This window comes from Acinonyx jubatus, chromosome B2 (assembly GCF_027475565.1).
Source record: "Acinonyx jubatus isolate Ajub_Pintada_27869175 chromosome B2, VMU_Ajub_asm_v1.0, whole genome shotgun sequence".
NCBI classification, from domain to species: Eukaryota; Metazoa; Chordata; class Mammalia; order Carnivora; family Felidae; genus Acinonyx; species Acinonyx jubatus.
In genome coordinates, this window is record NC_069385.1 from 147,205,355 (window position 1) to 147,228,459 (window position 23,105).

At 42.1% G+C, this 23,105-nt stretch overlaps 1 protein-coding gene across 2 annotated transcripts; it reads right to left on the reverse strand.

Annotated features, from left to right (window-relative positions):
* Positions 1-696: 696 nt before the first annotated feature.
* Positions 697-11,856, reverse strand: LOC106976296 (putative olfactory receptor 2B8). Of its 2 annotated transcripts, none has more exons than XM_053223280.1 (2): positions 10,946-11,856; positions 697-1,503 (listed from the first exon to the last, which is right to left on the reverse strand). In XM_053223280.1, exons 1-2 carry the CDS (start codon positions 11,854-11,856, stop codon positions 1,242-1,244), a joined length of 1,173 nt encoding a protein of 390 aa, XP_053079255.1. In that variant the 3' UTR covers positions 697-1,241. The 2 variants fall into 2 exon arrangements, with proteins under 2 accessions (XP_053079255.1, XP_053079256.1); XM_053223281.1 differs by lacking the exon at positions 697-1,503 and adding an exon at positions 2,090-2,472 and having other exon boundaries at positions 10,941-11,856.
* Between the last annotated feature and the right edge of the window lie 11,249 nt (positions 11,857-23,105).

A 23,105-nucleotide genomic window follows, 5' to 3' on the forward strand; every position in this document is an offset into this window, starting at 1 on the left:
GGTGCATTTAGTCAATTTACATTCAGTGTTATTATAGAAAGATATAGGTTTAGAGTCATTGTGATATCTGTGGGTTTCATGCTTGTAGCGATGTCTCTGGTACTTTGTCTCACAGGATCCCCCTTAGGATCTCTTGTAGGGCTGGTTTAGTGGTGAGGAATTCCTTCAGTTTTTATTTGTTTGGGAAGACCTTTATCTCTCCTTCTATTCTAAATGACAAACTTGCTGGATAAAAGATTCTCAGCTGCATATTTTTTCTATTCATCACATGAAAGATATCCTGCCAATCCTTTCTGGCCTGCCAAGTTTCAGTAGAGAGATCCGTCACGAGTCTTATAGGTCTTCCTTTATATGTTAGAGCACATTTATCCCTAGCTTCTTTCAGAATTATCTCTTTATCCCTGTATTTTGCCAGTTTCATTATGATATGTCGTGCAGAAGATCGACTCAAGTTACCTCTGAAGGGAGTTCCTTGAGCCTCTTGGATTTCAATTTTCCTTCCCCAGATCAGGGAAGTTCTCAGCTATTATTTCTTCAAGTACACCTTCAGCACCTTTCCCTCTCTGTTCCTCCTCTGGAATACCAATTATGCGTAGATTATTTCTCTTTAGTCCATCACTTAGTTCTCTAATTTTCCCCTCATACTCCTGAATTTTTTTCTCTTTTTCCCAGCTTCCTCTTTTTCCATAATTTATCTTCTAGTACATCTATTCTTTCCTCTGCCTCTTCAATCGGTGCTTTGGTCATCTCCATTTTATTTTGCAGCTCATTGATAGCATTTTTTAGCTCCTCCTGGCTGTTCCTTAGTCCCTTGATCTCTGTAGCAATAGATTCTCTGCTGTCCTTTATACTGTTTTCAAGTCCAGAGATTAATTTTATGAATATTATTCTAAATTCACTTTCTGTTATATTGTTTAAATCGTTTCTGATCAGTTCATTAGATATCATTATTTCCTGGAGGTTTTTTGGAGGGGAATTCTTCCGTTTCGTCATTTTGGATAGTCCCTGGAGTGGTGTGGAACTGCAAGGTACCTCCCCTGTGCTGTCTTGAATAACTTGCGTTGGTGGGTGGGGGCCACAGTCAGACCTGAAGTCTGCCCCCAGCCCACCGCTGGGGCCACATTCAAACTGGTGTGTGCCTTCTCTTTCCCTCTTCTAGGGGCAGGATTCACTGTGGGGTGGGGTGGCCTGTCTGGGCTACTTGCACACTGCCAGGCTTGTGGTGCTGGGGATCTGGGGTATTAGCTGGGGTGGATTGGCAAGGTGCACGTGGGCGGGAGGGGCAGGCTTAGCTTGCTTCTCCTCCGGTGATCTGCTACCGGAGGGGCCCTGCGGCACCGGGAGAGAGTCAGACTCGCCGGAGGGATGGTTCCGAAGAAGCACAGTGTTGGGTGTTTGTGCGGTGCAAGCAAGTTCCCTGGCAGGAACTGGTTCCCTTTGGGATTTTGGCTGGGAGATGGGCGAGGGAGATGGTGCTGGCGAGCGCCTTTGTTCCCTGCCAAGCTGAGCTCTGTCATCCGGGGCTCAACAACTCTCCCTCGTGTTTTCCTCCAGCCCTCCTTTTCTCTGAGCAGATCTCTTAACTCATAACCTTCCAGGGGTTAAGTCCCACTTGACGTCTGAACACACTCCGTCTGGCCACTCCGTGTTTGCCAGCCAGACCCCGGGGATCTGCTTGGCCAGCGGGCCGCCCCTCTGCCCCGGCTCCCTCCCGCCAGTCCTTGTACCGTGCACCGCTTCTCCACCCTTCCTATCATCTCCCATGGACCTCTTGTCTACACTTGGCTCCAGAGAATCTGTTCTGCTAGTCTTCTGGCGATTTTCTGGGCTATTCAGGCAGGTGTGGGTGGAATCTAAGTGATTTGCAGGATGCGTGGTGAGCCCAGTGTCCTCCTAAGCTGCCATCTTCCCAGTGCATCTCCTTCTTCATTTCCCCCCTTCTTCCTCTCTCTCTTGACTAACCCATATAGTTTCTTTGATTGTCTGCTGGTATTGTTTCCTGCCCCTTTCATTTCTCCCTTTATACAGAATGAAATTTCCCCGCCCCCCCTTTTTCCTTTTTCCAGGGTGACTTCAGTGAACAAATCTGAGCACACCTAGTGGAAGTTCCAAACAATCCTCCACTATGAACAGTGAGATAAAGCAGCCAAAGATGTAAGAACAGAGTGCATGCAATGCACACCAACAACACTTCTTCAAGTACCAGGTCCTGGAGAGTGTATGACCGCTTTTGATATAGTAGTCCTTGCAGGGGCAGGACGCATAACAACCTACTAACCACATAAAAGCCAGAAGTAGCTAAAATGATGAAATAGAAGAATTATCCTAAAAAGAAGTTCAAGGAAGAAATGGCAGCTAGAGAATTTCTCAAAAGAGATATAAACAGTATGTCTGAACAAGAATTTAGAATCCAAGTCATAACACTAATAGCTGGGCTTCAAAAAAATCAATAAGACAGCAGAGAAGCTCTTGCTTTAGAGATCCAAGACCCAGGAAATATTCACAATGAATTAAGAAATGCTGTAAATGAGATGCAAAATAAACTAGATGCAGTGACAGCAAAAATGGAAGAAGCAGAGGAGAGAATAAAGATAGATATTCTATCTATATAGATAGATATCTATATACACATAGTTAGATATAGATATAGATAGAATAGAAGATAAAATTATGGAATATAATGAAGCCAAAAAAAAAGCAGGAAAAGGAATTGCTAGACCATAAGGGGAGATTTAGAGACCTAAGTGATTCAGTACAAAGCAATGATATCTGTATCATAGGAGTTCCAGAAGAAGAGAGAGAGAGAAAAGGTCAGAAGTCTTATTTGAGAAATTATAGCTGAGAACTTCATCTGGGGAAGGAAACGGACATGCAAGTGCAGGAGGCACAGAGAACTCCTTTCAAAAGCAACAAAAACAAGTCTACACCACAACATAGCATTGTGGAGCTGGCAAAATACAAAGATAAAGAGAGAATTCTGAAATCAGCCAGGGACAAACACGTCTTAACCTCCGAGGGTAGACACATAAGGGTAGTAGCAGACCTATCTACTGAAACTTCACAGGCCATTCTAGAAAAGAGTGGCAGGAAATTTTCAATATGCTGAACAGGAAAAATATGCAGCCAAGAATCCTTTACCCAGCAAGCCTGCCATTCAGAATAGAAGGAGAGATAAAGGTTTTCCCACACACAAACGGAAGGAATTCATTACCACTATCCCAGCCCTGCATGAGATCCTAAGGGGGACTCGGAGCAGAATGTGGCAAAGACTACAGGGACCAGAGACATCACCACAAGCATGAAACCTCCAGATAACATGATGACACTAAATCCATATCTTTCAATAATCACTATGAATGAAAATGGACAAAATGCCCCAATCAAAAGACATAGGGCATCAGAATGGATGGAAAAACAAGATGCATCTATATGCTACCTATAAGAGATTCCTTTCAGTTCTGAGGACACCTGCAGACTGGAAGTGAGGGGATGGAGAACCATCTATCATGCTACTGGATGCCAAAAGAAAGCCAGGGTAGCCATCAGACAAACTAGACTTTAAAACAAGGTCTGTAACAAGAGATGAAGGAGGCAATTATATCATAATTAAGGGGTCTATCCATCAATAAGAACTAACGATGGTAACCATTTATGCCCCCAAAGAAGTAAACACCCAAATATATGAGTCAATTAATCATAAACATAAATAAATATATGGAAAATATTACTATGATTATAGGAGACTTTAATACTCCACTTACAACAATGGACAGATATCAAGGCCGAAAATCAGTAAGGAAACAACGACGCTGAATGACACTTTGGACCAGATAAACTCAACAGAAATATTCAGAACTTTCCATCCAAAAACATCAGAATACACATTCTTCTCAAGTGCACATGGAACATTCTCCAAAATAGATCACATACTGGCTCACAAACCAGCTCTCAACAAATATAAAAGGATTGAGACCGTACCATGCATATTTTCAGATCACAACGGTATGAAACATGAAATTAAGCACAAGGGAAGATTTGGAACTCCTCCCTCCCTCCAAATACATGGCGTTTAAAGAACATCTTACAAAAGAATGCATGGGTCAGCCAGGAAATTAAAGAAGAAATTTAAACATATATATGGAAGCAAATGAAAATGAAAGCACAACAGTCCAAATTCTTTGGGGTGCAGCAAAGGCAGTCCTAAGCAGAAATACATTGCAATCCAGGCTTATTTCAAGAAGGAAGAAAGGTCCCAAATACAGAACCGAATATCACACTGAAAGGAGCTGGAAAAACATTAGTAAAGAAAGTCCAAAACCAGCAGGAAAAAAGAAATTATAATGATTAGAGCTGAAATAAACAATATAGAATTTTAAAAAATGGCAGAAGAGATCACTGAATCTAAAAGCTGGTTTGGTTTTTTTTTTGAAAGACTAAACAAAGTTGAGAAACCTTTAGCCAAACATCTCAAAAAGAAAAGAGAGAGGACCCAAATTGATAAAATCATGATGAAAAGGAGAGATCACAATCAACCCCACAGAATGCAAACCATTATTACAGAATAATATGAAAAATTTTAGGCCAACAAACAGGACAATCTGAAAGAAATTGACAAATTTCTAGACACTACACATAACAAAATTCAAATAGGGAGAAATGAAAAAATTTGACCAGACCCATAATCCATGAAGACATTGAATCGGTTATCGAAAATCTCCCAAAAAGTAAGAGTCCTGGGCCAGATGGCGTTCCTGGGGAATTCTACCAGACATTTAAAGCAGAGTTCATACCTATCCTTCTCAAGCTGTTCCAAAAAATAGAACTGGAAGGAAAGCTCCCGACTCATTCTATGAAGCCAGCATGACCTTGATTCCCAAAGTGGACAGACACCCCATAAAAAGGAGAATTACAGGCCAATCTCCCTGATGAACGTGGATGCAAAAATTCTCAAGAAGATACTAAGCAACTGAATTCAACAGTACATTAAAAGAATTATTCACCATGATCAAGTGGGATTTATTCCTGGGCTGCAGGGCTGGGTCAATATTCATGAATCAATCAACGTGATACTTCACATTAATAGAAGAAAGGATAAGAACCAGGTGATCCTGTCAGTAGATGCAGAAAAGGCATCTGACAAAATAGAATATCTTTTCTAAAGAAAAAGCCTCAGGAAAGTCGAGATAGAAGGAACATACCTTAATATCCTAAAGCCATATATGAAAGGCCCACAGTTAATATCATCGCCAAAGGGGAAAAACTGAGAGCTGTCCCCCTGAGATCAGGAACACGACAGGGATGTCCACTCTCACCACTGTTGTTTAACATAATGTTGGAAGTCCGAGCCTCAGCCATCAGACAACAAAATGAAATAAAAGGAATACAAATTGGCAAAGAAGGAATCAAACTTTTACTTTTCGCAGATGACATGATACTCTAGGTGAAAAACTTGAAAGCTCCACGAAAAATTTGCTAGAACTGGTCCATGAATTCATAAAGTCACAGGATGTAAAAACAATATGCAGAAACTGATTCCATTGCTATATTCCAATAATGAAGCAACAGAAAGACATATCAAGGAATCGATCCCATTTACAATTGCACCAAAACCCACAAAATAGCTAGGCACAAACCTAACTAATGAGGTAAAAGATATGTATGCTAAAAATTAGAGAAAGCATATGAAAGAAACTGAAGAGGACACAGAGAAATGGAAAAAAAAAACATTGAATGCTCATGAATTGGAAAAACAACTATTATAACATGTTGATAATGCCCAAACCAAACTACACAGTCAATACAAACCCCATCAAAGTAGCATCAGCATTGTTCACAGAGCTAGAACAATCCTAAAATTTGTATGGAACCATAAAAGACACCAAATAGCCAAAGTAACGTTGAAAAAGAAAACCAAAGCAGGAGGCATCACAATCCCGGACTTAGTCTTTGTTACAGAGCTGTAATCATCAAGACAGTATGGTATTGGCATAAAACAGACACATACTCCAGTGGAATAGAATAGGTAACCCAGAAATGGACTCACAGATACACGGCCAACTAATTCTAAACAAAGCATGAAAGAGTATCCAATGGGAAAAAGACAGTCTCTTTAGCAAATGGCACTGGAAGAACTGGACAGCAACATGCAGAAAAATGACATTGGACCACTGTCTTACACCATACACAAACATGAATTCACAATGGATGAAAGGCCTAAATGTGAGACAGGAAAGCTTCAAAACCCTAGAGGAGAAAGCAGACAGCAACTTCTTCGACCTTGGCCACAACAACTTCTTACTTGACATGTCTCCAAAGGCAAGGGAAATAAAAGCAAAAATGAACTAGTGGGACTCATCAAGATAAAAAGTTTCAGCACAGCCAAGGAGACAATTAACAAAACTAAAAGGAATCCAATGAAATGGTAGAAGATATTTGCAAATGACATATCAGATAAAGGGTTAGTATCCATAATCTATAAAGAACTTACCAAAGTCAACACCAGAAAAACAAATGGCCCAGTGAGGAAATGGAAAGGAGATATGAATAGACACTTTTCCAAAGAAGACATCCAGATGGCCAACAGACAGGTGAAGAGATGCTCCCCATCAGGGAGCAAATCAAATACAAATCAAAACCACGCTGAGATAAACCACACCAGTCAGAATGGCTAAAATGAACAACTCAGGAACCAACAGCTGTTGGCGAGGATGTGGAGAAAAGGGAACCTTCTTGCACCATTGGTAGGAATTCATAAAGTTTAGCCACTCTGGAAAACTGCGTGGAGGTTCCTCAAAAAATTAAAAATAGGTTTACCCTACAACCCAGCCATAAAACTACTAAGAATTTACCCAAAGGATACAGGAGGGCTGATTTGTAGGGGCACATGTACTCTGATGTTTAGAGCAGTGCTATCAACAAGAGCCAAATTATGGAAAAAGCCTGAGTATCCATCAACTGATGAATGGATAAAGATGTGATATAGGTACACAATGGAAGACATCCCAGCAAGAAAAACAGAATGTAATCTTTTCATTTGCAATGACGTGGATGGAACAGGAAGGTAGCATGCTAAGGAAAAAAGGTCAGTCAGAGAAAGACAGATATCACATCATTTCGCGCCTATGTGGAATTTGAGAAACTTAACACAAGACCACAGGGAAGGGAAGGAAAACTAAGTTATAAACAGAGAGGGAGGCAAACCATATAAGACTCTTAAATACAGAGAGCAAATTGAGGTTGAGGAAGGTGGGAGGTTGAGAGGGTGGGGAAAATGGGTGATGAGCATTGAGGAGGGCACTTGGGATGACCACTGGGTTTTGTATGAAAGGGATGAATTACAGGAATCTACTCCTGAAGCCAAGATTATACTGTATGTTAGTTAAATTGACAATAAGTTTTTAAAAATCTAATACATGTTACATGAAAATTGTATGTCATTTAAATGAATCTGAAGACTACCCAACATATGTAAGCCAATAATATGAAATAGCATTGGTAAATGGAAGTTAAGAAGAGACAATCGTTTCACTCCTAGTCAATTTGGTGGGAAAAGATTGACTACCTGCACATCTCATGCCTCCAGAGCCTTCCTTCCTCTTTGGCTGCCTCTGGCGAGCCAAATTCTGACTACTTAGACTGAGCCAAATAGTTACTTGGGGCAGGCCCCTCCTGGGGCTCTAAAAATAGACATATCCTTGGACCCTAGAGCACATACTTTGACTTTGGTGCTTATAAAAATATCCCTCAGATGTAACATTAGCCCTTTTATTCATGGGCAGATTCCAAAGAATTCATAAATCCCAACTTCTGTTTACCTCCGGGCTCCATTGTCCACTCTAAATTACACCTCTTCGCTTGTGCCAAAACACTCTGCAATGAGTGGACAATCTTTCTGGGTAAACCCTGGGGATGACAGAACTTATGCTAACAGTAATGATGGAGAGAAGCATTATTACCTTGAACAGAGCCTGAACAAGGTCGTCCCTTGTGACTTCCCTTCCCTTCAATGTGACTTCCCTTGCCTTTCAGATTCACCATTTTCAAAGACTATCCTGTCCAAGGTTGCCATATTGCAAATATACGAATCTGTCTTTATTCTAAGGGCTCTGTTCTGTCTATCGGATCCCCAAACACTTTCCTACAGATCCACGACCACACACCACCAGGCAGTGTCTGAGTGTCCTAGCTTTCACGGGGACAGCGGTCATGTACTTTGATCTGCAGGACCTTCACTTTCCCATCCATATGCCAATCTCTTCACTTCTTACAACTGTAGTGGCTCTTCAAAGACCATTGGCTGCTTCCAAAAGTTAGGTGGATATCTGCAATCTTTGTTATTCTTCCTTGGAAGGAGAGGTATATTCTTACCTAAACATCCATTCAAATGTTCCTACAATGACATGACCTTGTTCCCTTCCCTCCTGATTGCTTAGACCCAAAAAGGTGTGGCAGAACTTGTGTGTATGGATGAGGTTGCTCTTCTTTAGACCAAGTTCTAGAGGAAAGAGAAATCTGAACTCCCAATTAGCCGATTGCCACTTCACTGGAGAAGGAAAGACTGTAAGTATTTTCTCTTCAGGCTCAAACCAAATTCTCAGGGGAAGGTCTTTCAAGCATGGAATCTGTGTTTTTCTTTTTGAACTGTAAGCATAACAAATGGGAGTCAGGAGAATAGCCTTTTTTGGCTTTCAAGCCAGATAAGGGGGATCTGGTGATTCTTATTGCTGCGGGTTTCTGCTATCTAGACAACAATAAGACTAAGAGAAATCCCAACATTCTCAACAAGAACTTAGCAATTACCATGACCACAGTGTACCTCATTTATGAACTTGGAACAGGATAGAAATAATACCTGCATCTTGGTCTTACTACTGCATGCAGGAATTTGTTTATAATAAAGAATTTTGAAATCTGCTCAGATAATCACATTAACTACTGCTATGGGGTTGAATGCTGCATGAAATCCCAATGCCCAGTTCAAGTTAATGAGAATTTATGTCAAAATAGGGTTTTTCTGGGGAGGGGAGTGCCTGGGTGGCTCATTTGGTTGAGCAACCAACTGTTGATTTCAGCTCAGGTCATGATCTCTCAGTTTGTGAGTTCAAGCCCTGCACTGGACTCTGTGATGACAGTGCAGAGCCTGCTTGGTATTCTCTCTCTCCCCCTCTCTATTGCCCCTGCCTGGCTCACACAAACATGCAATCTTCTTCTTTCTCAAAAACAAAAGAAAGCAGCAGGAGGAGTTAAGGTGATAGAAATGTAGGAGGACTCTGGGCTCTCCTCCCTAAAACACAGTTGTATTAACGTCTGATTACTTGAAATAACCAGGAAATGGATCTCCATTTCAGCCTGCTTTGGTCATTTCTTTGGGTCTCAATTTCCAGATTGGGCCTGCCTGTGCAGGTAATAAAACTCTGGGTGTTTTCTCCAGTTACTCTGTCTCATATCAGTTTGATTCCAAAACAGGTGGAAAAGCCCTGGGGAAAAAGGAAATGTCTCCTCCCCAAAACCAGTGTCCTGTCTCTCAGGCGACCTCAGGAACACCTGCCCCGATCCTCTGATCTCCAGTCAATCACACTCCCCTTTCCACCTTGACACCCAGCCTCCCTTCCCAGGAAACCACAGGTCCATACATGGTGGTTCCCAGTCTACACCATAAGGGCTCAAACATGCTACAGCACCACTGTGGTGAAAGAGAGTTCTCACCCGTGTCACAAAACAAGCATCTGAAAAGTAATCACCTGCAAAGTGTGGGGGGGGAGGGGCTGCCAGGGGTCTGTGACCTGTTCCTGCCTCCTCCATGAGCCTGGTCAGAGCGGGACTCTGGCAAACAGTAGCTGCGAAATGTGCAGACTAGGAGGTACAGGAGGGTCTTAGAGGGGTGACTGCACACTGATGATGATCCAGGAGTGAGTTTAGCAGCATGCAGAGGGCATGTTCAGAGTGCCGTCACTCTATACTGCACACCCTGTCGTTATGCTGACACGTGATAGTCCCAAGGCCAAGACAGGGCTAGTAATTGAGGATGCATGAACTGAGAATGTCCCTTCCCTTCTCTGGGCTCACTGGTGCCACAGTGGATGGCCTGCGGGGAGGGGTTAAAAAGGTGATGGAGATTAAAGACAACACTTGTGATGATGGAAATATTGAATCACTATATTGTACAGAAAAGTACTACAAAGTACTTTATAAAGTACCTTTAAAGTTTAAAGTAATATAATATAATACTGTAGGTTAACTCTAGTGGAATGACAATAAAAATTATTTAAACACTAAAATCATAAAAATCAATAATAAAGAAAAATTTCTTTGAAAAACAAAGAATGGTGTTTCAAAACGAAATCAGTATCACAAGGGAGACATGACACCATGGCTTGATAGCTGAATTGCTCTATCAGGATAGATGTTGGCATATTTTCTCTCACCTAAGTTTGTTTTTCCCACAGTTGTCCTCCTATTTCTGGGAAAAAGCTGTGATCCAGTCAGGCCACAAACGTTGTAATAGAGCCGTGATCTGACTGTGAGAAGAAGAAATAGCCGCCGGAAATTGCTAGAATTTGCTACAATATTAATATTTATTACCGTGTTCTGGTCATTTTTATTCTTATATTGGTATGCTTTCATGGTATGTGTGTCACTGTCCTGCAATTAGAAACGGAATAGTGTTCCCAAATGGGGGTGAACTAAGAAAATCCTGTGAAAGTTTTTACAATATTAATATGCTGTAGATGCTCTAGGTACACTAACTTAGCATCTCTGGAGGCTGCCATGAATCCATAAACTTAGAGTTTGAACACTCACTTGCATAAAAGAAGGAATTAAGAAAGTTCCCTTGAAAGTTGTCAGGGGAAATGTTGAGGACACAGAAATCATAAAGACTCGGCATTCAAAGTATTCCATGAAAGGGTCTTCCCTCAGTCATCTGGAGTCATAGCCCCTACACAACACCTTCCTCATTGCTCCCGTCACATCCTTGTTCCGCAGGGTATATATAACAGGGTTGACCATGGGGGTGACAATGGTGTAGAAGAGAGAAATGAACTTGCCCTGATCCTGGGAGTAGTTGTTGCTGGGCTGGAGGTAAGCATAGATGGCCGTGCCGTAGAACAGGGAGACCACAGTGAGGTGAGACCCACATGTCCCAAACGCTTTCCTCTGCCCTGAAGCTGACTTTATTGCCAAGACCACCCTGACAATCTGACCATAGGAGAATGTGATTAATGCCACAGGTATCAGAAGAATCATCACACTGACAGAGAAGAGCTCAGACTCATACACAGTAGTGTCAACACAGGCAAGCTTGAGCAGTGGGGGGATCTCACAAAAGAAGTGATCTATTTTATTTCTCCCACAAAGTGGTACAAGGAAGGTGAGCACCGTGTGCAATGAGGAATTGACAAAACCAATGAACCACGATGCAGAAGCCATCAGGGCACAGAGACGGGGGTGCATGATCACTGTGTAGTGCAGGGGTCTGCAGACGGCTGCGTAGCGATCAAACGCCATCACCCCCAACAGAATGCATTCTGTGGATCCCAACCATAAAGACACGAAGAGCTGAGCTACACAGCCAGCGAAGGAAATAGACTTGTCTGTTCCCCTGAGATCAACCAGTAGCTGAGGAACAGTGCTGGTCGTATAACACAGGTCCAGAAAGCTTAGGTTGGAGAGGAAAAAGTACATGGGAGTCTGCAGGTGTGGGTCCAGGCGGGACAATGCAATGATGCTTGTGTTTCCCAGCAGGGTAAGCAGATAGAAGATGAGAAGAACCACAAAGAGGACTTGTTCCAGCTGAGGCCGGTCAGAGAAACCCAGCAGGATAAAGCCAGTGAAAGAACTTCCATTTTTCGGGTCCATCTTTTCTTACTATGTGTTTCCTGTCAAGACCAAGCATTTAGCAATTTATACAATAAATCTCAAAAAAAAAAAACACCAGTAACAGTTGGTGGTTGGTGGATTGTTCATATGAAAAGACATAGCCATGGGATTCTATGAAAACTATTTGAATAAATGATGTACCCATGAAATTGCCATAGATTTATGAATTTAGTTCCACATTGTCACAAAAAGTAAATCACTGGGTTTTTAGATTAAAACAAAATAAAATAATGGACCTGTTTTTGCCTCAGTCATAGGAAATACGGTCTTTCAGTCTGTGCTTACTAGTACTGTAAAATGTACATACATCTCACTAAATGTAAATGGAGTGAATTCTCCAATGAAAAGACTTAGGGTATCAGAATGGATAAGAAAACAAGTCCCCTCAATATGCTGCTTACAAAGACTCATTTTACACCTAAGGACACCTACGAATTGAAAGGAAGGGGATGTAGAACCATCTATCATGCTAGTGGACGTCAAAAGAAAGCTGGAGTAGCCATACTTGTATCAGACAAACTAGATTTTAAAACAAAGACTGTCACAAGGGATGAAAGAAGGGCATTATATCATAATTAGGGGGTCTATTCATCCCGAAGACCTAACAATTGTAAATATTTATGTCCCCAAGGTGAGACACTCAAATATATGAATCACTTAATCACAAACACAAAGAAACTCATTGATAATAATGCCATACTACTAGGGGACTTTAACACCGCAATTACAACCATAAACAGATCATCTAAGCATAACATCAACAAGGAAACAATGGCTTTGAATAACACACTGGACCAGATGGAGTTAACAGATACATTCAGAACATTTCATCCTAAATCAGCAGAATATGCATTCTTCTCCAGTATACATGAATCATTCTCTGGAATGGATCACATACTGGGTCACATCAGCCCTCAACAAGCACAAAAATATCAAAATCATACCATACATATTTTCCAACTACAATGCTGTCAAACTTGAAACCAACCAGAAGGAAAAATTTTAAACACGATGAATACTTGGGTATTAAAGAACATCCTACTGGGGCGCCTGGGTGGCTCAGTCGGTTAAGCATCTGACTTTGGCCCAGGTCATGATCTCACATCCGTGGGTTCAAGCCCCGCGTCGGGCTCTGTGCTGACAGTGCAGAGCCTGGAGCCTGTTTCAGATTCTGTGTCTCCCTCTCTCTCTCTCTGACCCTCCCACATTCATGCTCTGTCTCTGTTTCAAAAATAAATAAATGCTTAAAAAAATTTTTTTAAATGAATAAAGAACATCCTACTAAAGAATCAAAGGGGTAACTAAGAATTTAAGGAGGAAATTAAAAAGTATATGGAAGTCAATGAAAGTGAAAGCATGACTGTCCAAAACTCTGGGATGCAGCAAGGGTGGTAATAAGAGGGAGGTATTTAGCAATCTAGGCCTTCCTAAAGAAGGAAGAAAGTCCTCAAATATACAACCTAATCTTACACCTGAGGGAGTTGGAAGAAGAACAGAAAATAAAGCCCCAAACCACCAGAAGACAGGAAATAATAAAGATGAGGGCAGAAATCAATGATATCAAAATAAGAAAACCAGGAGAACAGATCAATGAGGCCAGGAACACACTTGCTTTGTGTAAGAATTAATGAAATCAATAAGCCCCTAGACAGACTGAGGAAAAGAAAAAGGAAAGGACTCAACTAAATCATGAATGAAAGAGGAGAGGTCACAGCCAACACAGCATAAATACAAACAATAATAAGAGAATATGATGAGAAATTATACCCCAATAAAATGGGCAATCTGGAAGAAATGGACAAATTCATAGAAACCTATCAACTACCAAAACTGAACCAGGAGGAAAGAGAAAATGTGAACACACCTATAATCTGTAAAACAATTGAATCAGTAATCAAAAATCTCCCCAAACAAGAGTCCAGGGCTGGATGGCTTTCCTGGGGAATCCTAGCAAACATTTTAGGAAGACGTAACACCTATTCTTTTGAAGCTGCTCCAAAAAATAGAAATGGAAGGAAAACTTCCAAGCTCATTCTATGAAGTCAGCAATACCTTGATTCCAAAACCAGACAAACGCCACACGAAAAAGGAGAATTACAGACGAATTGCCCTAGTGAACATGGATGCAAAAATTCTCAAAAAGATACTAGCAAACTGGATCCAACAATACATTAAAAGAATTCTGTGCCACAATCACGTGGGATTTATACCTGGGATGCAGGGCTGGTTCAATGTCCACAAATCAATCAGTGTGATACATACATTACTACAAGAATGGATAAGAACCCTATGATCCTCTCAATAGATGCAGAAAAAGCATTTAACAATGTAGAGCATCCTTTCTTGTAAAAACCCTGAAGAAAGTAAGGTTAGAAGGAATAGACCTCAAGATCATAGAGGCCATATGCAAAAAACCCACAGTTAATATCATCTCCAATGGGGAAACACTGAGGGCTTTCCCCCTCAGGTCAGGAACATGATGGGGATGTCCATTCTCTCCACTCTTATTCAGATAGTATTGGAAGTCCTAGGCTCAGCAATCAGACAACAAAAAGAAATAAAGGGAATTCAACTAGGCAAGGAGGAAGTCAAGCGTTTACTCTGTGCAGACGACATGATAGTCTACATGGAAAACCCAACAGATTCCACCAAAAAACATGCTACAACTGATACATGAGTTCAGCAAAGTCACAGGATATAAAATCAATGTACGGAAATCGGTTGCATTTCTATACACCAATAATGAAGGAGCAGAAAGAGAAATAAAGTAGATGCCATTTACAATTGCACCAAACCCTTACAATACCTAGGAATAATCCTAACCAACGAGGTGAAAGATCTATATGCTGAAAACTGTAGGAAGCTTATGAACAAAATTGAAGAAGACACAAAGAAATGGAAAAACATTCTAGGCTCCTGGATAGGAAGAACAAATATCGTGAAAATGTCAATACTACCCAACGCAATCTACGTGTTTTTTGTAAACCCTACCAAAATAACACCAACATTCCTCACAGAGCAGGAACAAACAATTCTAAAAATTGTATAGAACCACAAACACCCTGAATTGCCAAAGTCATGTTGAAAAAAAAAACCCAAAAGTGGAAGCATCACAATTCTGGACCTCTAGCTGCATTACCAAACTGTATTCAACAAGACAGTATGGCACTGGCATGAATACAAACACATATATCCACGGAACAGAAGAGAGAACCCAGAAAGAGACCCACAAACCATTAGGTATGGCCACCTAATCTTTGACAAAGTGGGAAAGAAGATGCAATGGAATAAAGACAGTCTCTTCAGCAAATGGTGTTGGGAAAACTACACAGCGACATGCAGAAAAATGAAACTGGACCACTTTCTTACACCACACACAAAAATGAACTCTAAATGGATGAAAGGCCTACACTTAAGACAGGAAGCCATCAAATTCCTCAAGGAGAACGCAGGCAAAACCTCTCTGATCTTGGCCACAGCAACCTCTTTCTGGACATGTCTCCAGAGGCAAGGGAAACCAAAGAAAAATGAACTATTGGGACCTCATCAAGACAGAAAGGTCCTGCACAACAAAGGAAACAATCAGCAAAACTAAAAGGCAACTGAAGGAATGGGAGAAGAATTTGCAAATGACAGATCAGATAAAGGGTTAGTATCCAAAATCTATAAAGAATGTAGGAAACTCAACACTCCAAAATCAAATGACCCAGTGAAGAAACGGGCAGAAGACAGGAATAGATGCTTTTCCAAGAAAGACATCCATATGGCTCAGAGACACATGAAAAGATGCTCAACATCGCACATCATCAGGGAAGTACAAATCGAAACCACAACGAGATACATCTCACGACTGTGAGAATGGTTAAAATTCACAACTCAGGCAACAACAGATGTTGGTGACGATGTGGAGGAAGAGGAACTCTTTTGCACCACTGGAGGAAATGCAAACTGTTTGCAGCCACTCTGGAAAACAATTGGAGATTCCTCAAAAAATTAAAAATAGAATTACCTTATGAGGGCATTTATCCAAATGCTCTCCAAAAGTGCTGATTCCAAGGGGCACATGCACCCCAATGTGTATAGCAGCACTATCGACAATAGCCAAAGTATAGAGAGAGCCCAAATGTCCACCAACTGATGAATGGATAAAGGAGATGTGGAATATATATATACAATGGAATATTACTCGGAGATCAACAAGAATGAAATCTTGCCATATGCAAGAACACGGACAGAAATAGAAGGCGTTATGCTAAGCACAATAAGTTGGTCAAAGAAAAATACTATGATTTCATTCATATGTGGAATTTAAGGAACACAACGGATGAACATAGGGGAAGGGAAGGAAAACTAAGATAAAAACAGAGAGGGAGGCAAACCATACGTGACTTAAAATACAGAGAGCAAACTGAGGGTTGCCGGAATGGGAGGTGGGCAGGGGATGGCTAGATGGGTGATGGGCATAAAGGAGGGGACTTGTTGGGATGAGCACTGGGTTATAAGTTATAAGTAGGCGATGAATCATGAAATTCTATTCGTGAAATCAAGGGAATGACGGGAAAAGAGGTAGAGCCATCAGAAAGAGGAGCAGAGAGGGAGAGACGTTCTTAGAAATACGTACCTCATGATTCCACACCACTGGATTTGCACACATCTTACGTGTTTTAAAATATAGTACAACAGAATCTCCAAAATGCATTCAGATATAAGGATTTATGACCTAGAATACACTTATTCGAAGAATTCAGTTACATTCAAAATCTCACTACTAGTTCTGCAAATAAACATTTCGGCAACATTGCCTCTGTAACTAAAGGATTGTATTTGTGAAAGCTACACCAGGTTTTTCTTCTTCTTCCTTGTTGTTGTTGCTGTTGCTATTATGGTATTAAAACAAGTAAAAACTCAATCAGAGACACGCTGAAAACACCACCGTTGAATTACAATGCTTCTCTTTTGACCCACAGATGCTTAAAAATAACAGTTCAATGGGACATTTTGAATGCCCCTAAGACTTTTGAAGTCTAGCACAAAAGCATTCCTAATACAGTGGATTAAAATGGTATTTGAGACAGTCTCAATGTGCAACAACCTCTCACATTGGATGCCAGTTCTCTCACTTATTAGTGTCAAATAGCATTTTGTGAGATGTCACTTCAATTGTGTTCTTTTTTGATAGTAATTACTATACAGAATGGCATTTTTTTGTTTTGTATATTCTGTTTATTTTTGTTTTACTGAATAACATTTTCTCTCTCTATACAACCTGAATATCCCCTAACTCACACCTGGTCAGAAAAGGGAATAGAAACAAACCATGTTTCCATCTCATAAACACACCGTAAGAATAAAATAATGAGGGGCTTCTGGGTGGCTCAGTCAGTTAGTCATCCAACTCTTGATTTGGGCTCAGGTCATGATCTCACAGTTTGTGAGTTTGAGCCCCACATTGGGTTCTGCACACAGTGCGGAGTCTGCTTGGGATTCTGTCTTCCTCTCTCTCTGCCCTTCCCCCAGTCACACACACTCTCTCAAAAAATAAATAAACAAACATTACAAAAAGATACATACCTGAAAAAAGTATACACACACACACACACACACACACACACACAGAGAGAGAGACAGAGAGAGACAGAGAGAAAATGTTATTAGGTAAAATAAAAATAAAATATACAAAACAAAAAAATTGTCATTGTACGTACTAATTACCATCAAAAAGAACGTAATTGAAATGACATCTCACAAAACACAATTTTACAATAATAAAGAGAACTGACTCCACTGTGAGAGGGTAAATGCTTAGTACGGACACACCTAAGGTGATAGACTAGTAGTTTCCAATTACTAGATTAGGTCCATGCTGACATACAACTCTCAAAGTTTTAGTGGAAGAATACATATGTCCACACAACGAGATGCTAAGTATGCAAACTACACATTTTAAAGACAAAAGATCACAAGATGCTGTCTCTATTTAAGACATTTCAAATGTATAACATTCACTGATATGTTTCACATACACACGCTGCCCTATCTGGTTCGTGAATGAATCCTGAAAATGTGTGGGCAAGATTTGCGCAGCCTCAGTGCTACGACTGAATCGCTGTTGCTTGCTTGATGCTTCTGTCCCATGGGTCTGAGCTGACCTCAGACACATGAGAACAGGCCCCCAATGATGAGGAAGGACAAGCAAATGAGGGGATACAGCCATCACTACATAGGAAATGACAGATGTGATGAACATTGACAGGGCTGTAGTTCAGGTTCTATGGAAGAAGACAATGAAGTAGGATTTCCACTGCAGGTTGTTTATTCAGGGAATGCTCTCGGGATAAATGGAATGAGGGTGGAAAACAGCAGAGGATGTTGCTAAGCAAGGATGTGGTCTCCAGTGGAACAGAGCAGGAGTCTGATCCCATGAGATGCTGGACAGCACTCTCCAGTAGAAGCATCCATCTGTGATGGTAGAAATTCTCTGTCCTGACTGTCCAATATTATGCCCACTCTCCACCTATCATACCTGAGAATTTAAAACATTCTAGCTAAACAAGTGAATTTTTTTTATGCTTTTTAGTGGGAAACACCTTTGCTTGTTCTTTTTGTTTAGACTAAGTTACAGAAAACAATACCAAAAGTGAATGTCCGTACGCCATCGCCTGGATTCCAGACTTATCAGCATTTTGTCACACTTGGCTTAATTTTTTGCCTCGTGTCCTCCCGCTTTTGTTTGCTGGAGTTCTTCAGTGGAAATCCTAAAAACAAATTTGCATCCAAATACATTTCACTAGCAATATGTAAAATATGGACATTTCCTGAATCATAATTTTATTGCACCTAAAAAAATTAATAGGTCCCTGATATCACCTACCACCCTACTGCACTCACATTTCCTGTACTGAGCCAAGAATGTCTTTTTCAGTTGTTCAACAAGTCAGGCTCCAAAAAATGATCCCCATGTTGACTGTATCTATTTTCTTCAAAAATATAAAGATTTTTGATGGAAGAGAAAAAAACAAGGGGAAATGACCTCAATAACTAGTGGAAATGAGAGGCTAAGGTGTCAAGTTCTATTCAAAATAGGAAAAGATATGAAAGGTAACTTTGGAGCATAGGCACACACGTATATAATTTCAACTTCATGAAAATAAGTGTTACTACATTTTGCAAATTAGTTTAAGTCCACCATAGAAAATGAACAGAACCTGGGTTCTTCTGGTGAAGTCAGCGTAGCATCCCAGAGTTTAGACATGCACTCTTTGAGCCTCTTTCATTAACAGTCTCGTGCTTTCCACCAAGTATTTGCTTTGAAAATGCTAGAACTCCTGGAACACAGTTTGGACTCAGTAAATGTCAGCTATACTGGTACGAAAATGTTGACCACAAATAGATATGCCATCATGCCCTAATCATTTTTACTACCTGGTGATTCCTCTTGTGTTTTCTGACATGGTGTCTAACTGCAATGTCTGTTATTAATAAGCCTTTCCAATTGTCTACAACGCTACAAGTGGCATGCTATAAAATACAACGCAGAATAACAAAGAATTTAGGATGAGATGAACTCTGTGTGGAGGGTTTCTAAGAAGGCAGGTATGGTGAGGGCTGCCAGTGGCTGGCCGTGTTCGGGGAAGGGAAAAAACACTCAAACCCTGATACGCTAACGGCTTTCTCTGATGTCCCCCGCATCCCTTTCAATTGTGCCCTTCGGTAAAACTAAGGTCACAGCTTGCTGCTGTCTGCTACATAACCCATACGAGGCAGGAACAGCACCGTATGTTAACAGCATGGCTCTGAACCAGCAGAGGCGAAGCTGAGCGGTTCTGTTTTGGTGAATCCCCTGCAAACTCCATCTGCGCTTTCGGGCCAACGGAATCTCCCTCACACCGAGCAACCCCCTGCGACACTCCTGGAGAGAAGCTCTGGTTTCTAGATAGTTGTTGAAACGAAACAAAGCCTTCTTGTGCGATGAAGGAAAAAACTCAGGGGAGAGACGGAGTTCGCCTTCCTGGCACATGATACAGGAGCCTACCCACCTTCCATTCTTTAAAACAAACAATGAAGATGGCTCAGGGAGTTTTCACTCACAACCTTGACCTGTACACATTCTGAGAGGCTTTGAATCGGGTCCTATGCAGAAATAAGGCTCAAGAGGTCTAGTAAAAGTGTGAGATTTCTGAGTCATGTTATGAAACGAGAGTTCACCCAGCTCACGGTCCAGGAAAATGCCAACGTCTCTGGGTGTCACATCTGACAGTCCCAGGCTGGCACTGGGACCCTCCTGGGTGCAGCACCCCACCAGGCTGACCGAGACCTCCTGGCCTTCATGGGAGGAGAGTCTGTGCCATCCCTGGGAGCCTGTTCAGACTTGTGTCCCACTTCTGCCTCCCAGAGATGCCGTGATAGAACCATGGAAAACCCAGGACAAGAGTGTTGGCTGCAAATATTTTTGGAAAAAAAGAAACATTTTATTTTCTCTCTGAAAGAAAGCTCACCTGGTTCTTGTCCTCAGAGACAATCAACAGAGGGTGTGCTGTCTCAGGGTTCAGAGGGTGTCTACTCGAAATTTTTAGACACTTTTCTGCCAAGCAGGATTCGGGGGAGGAAACCCGTAGCCTCCTCCTCTTCATTCAAAACAGACGTCATTAGTGTTGAATGGGTGACAGCCGGTCCCGTTCAGACAGCACACTGTCCTCTGCTACTTTACTCAGCAGACCAGTGGATGTGCAGATGTCCTTTGAAAATGCTGGTAGGTTTGCACTGCGTTTCCACTGAATGTCCTTCTCTTCCTGGGCTAACCTCGGAAGAACTGCTTCTTGGCCACGTTCTAGAAGTTGCTTCCGGCCCTCAAATTCAGAGGGTAATTCCAGCCTTCCTTTGCACCTTCCTTCTCTGCTCTGAGGGTGTTTTGCTTTGAATGCTTATTAATCTCTGACATATCAGCCACCTGCTTTTCAGGGACCCGAGAGCCTTGGCCTGCGGCGAGGGGCAGCCTGCCCTGGGGCCTCGCCAGCACGCACGTGGGTCACCTCCGGGTCCTCCTCATGGAGCAGGGTCAGGACCTGGTTGTGCTTCTCACACAAAGGGCTCTGCCCACCCCTTCTCCTTGCTCCTGGTGGATGGGAAGGAGTTGGGCAGTGTCTGTCACCCTTCCCGGGTGCCCCTGGACAGGGGTGACGGCAGAGGGGCGATGAGACTGTCGTGTAGGTGAGACCAGGATGGCCGGCTGCAGCCGCCATGCAGGCTGAGCGCACACGCGGGCTGCCGGGGTCCCCGCTCGTCCAGCACATGGGGCACTTGGCTTCTGCCTGGGGTCCTGCCAGGCTGGGCCCATAGGACTTCCTACAGGAGGCTGGGCTCCCCAGGGACAGGTGCATACACCCTCACATCTCAGTCCTCACCTTGCTGGCGCCTCCTAGCATCCTGGGAATCTTTGGGCCTTTGGATTGCAGCTGCCGGGAGGCGCCTTTCCTGGGCCCAGGCCATGGCTCAGCCGGACAGATGCTCCCGCCTGGATCAGCGGCCTCTGCCGATGCCCCCTTTCCGCTCAGGCAGCAGAAAACTGGGTTTAGAGTTTATCTAATTTTGATGAGTTTAAGCTGACAAAGCTTCCTGTGGGCACTTTCTACTCTCTTGGACACCACTGCTTTGGAACATGAATTGCATCCGACTCAGGCCTGCTTTGTCCTTGGCACCTTTTGTACATCCCACAGTCTGTCACTGGCTGTGAACTGCCCCCACTGGGTTCCCCAGACCACCTGGCAATGTGGCTTCCTCTCAGATGACAGCAATTCTGTCATGAAGGGAATGGCTGTGAACCTTGGAACCCAAACTCGTACCAACTAGGGTTTGGATTGGAGCCCCAGCAGGTAAAGAGCATGTGGGCAGGTCATGAACAGTGTTTATACAAGAGTCCATTCATGATTGTGTGCAAGGATAGAAGGACGGGACCTAGTGTACCTTACACAACACCTCAGTGCAATCACACACGCACACACACAACACACATGCACATACACACACATACAGATATACAAACATCATGTCATTTCCCTAATTCATCAATTAAGTAAACACTCAGGTTTCCTACTGCTTTTCTCATCATCTTATTGCTATTTGTACCACTTGAAGGATCATCATTTCTTATTAACAATAAATTCAAATAAAGGTGCACTGACACAATATGCATTACATGTGTCCTCCCCCTTGTAATTTTCACCACAGTATTTGTAAAATGCCATACCTATTTTAGAGCTTTTGTTAAGTCCCATGAGACAAAATGAGCAAGTAGTGTAAATATAGACACTGTGTTCTAAGCAGAGAGCACAAGTACAATCTAATTTCACAGATTATAAGGAACCAAAGGAGGGACTTGAAGCAGATATTCTAATATTTTTACACATATGCATAGTCTACTGTTCTAATACTGAAGGGCATATTTTATTACCACTCAATATGAATATTTATTTTCCACTTGTGCATACAGAGGAATAATGAATGTACTACAATAGAATGGATGTCTAGGAATGACCTGTTGACATCTATACTGACAAGTAAATTTAGTTCTTCTATCTGGTGAATATCCACAGTCTGTTATTGTAGACAATAAACCATATATGCAATCAATACAGATTTGTTTCTTTCAAGAATTATTCCAAATGGAAATGAATTAACTTGCCAATTCCTAGAGCAACACAGAGACCAAGTTATATTTCACTCACCTTTATTCGCCTTCCCTGTGGATTCAAAGATATTCCCTACCTCCACTGCAAGTTACTGCCTAAATACAGCTCTGAGGATAGGAACGCAGACATGTAGAATCAGTGCCTGCAGGAAACGCAAAGGTTGACTCTACCAGAACTGGGGCATCTGTACGTTTTTCTGAAGCAAAAGGACACTTTCTCAGGTGACTTCACAGGTCCTCATGTGACACCAGAGATCTGCACTCTGGCTCTCGGAGGTAGAAGATGAAGGCAGTCACAGACTCTAAGTATGGTTTCCTGAGAATGGTGACCTCCCTGTGTGTCTGTGAGACCCTTGCAACCAGGTGAGAGGGAGCTATGACTCTGAGCTGTGGCTGGGCTGGCACACAGAACCAAGTCCCTTCCCCTGCTGACGTCTCTGGGGAACGGATGCCCCACGCTCTTAATGAGCCCTTGTCACTGAGCTGCCCAGACGTGGCAATCCTCAGGGACAATGACTGTGGAGGACAATGCCAGACAGACCTA

Coding starts and splice junctions, on each gene's coding strand:
- LOC106976296 (XM_053223280.1), bottom strand. CDS start 11,856: ATGGACCCGAAAAATGGAAGTTCTTTCACTGGCTTTATCCTGCTGGGT. Junction 1,504..10,945: donor ACGGGAGCAATGAGGAAGGT/GTTGTGTAGGGG, acceptor GACAGAGCTCAG/CTTGGCAGGGAACAAAGGCG.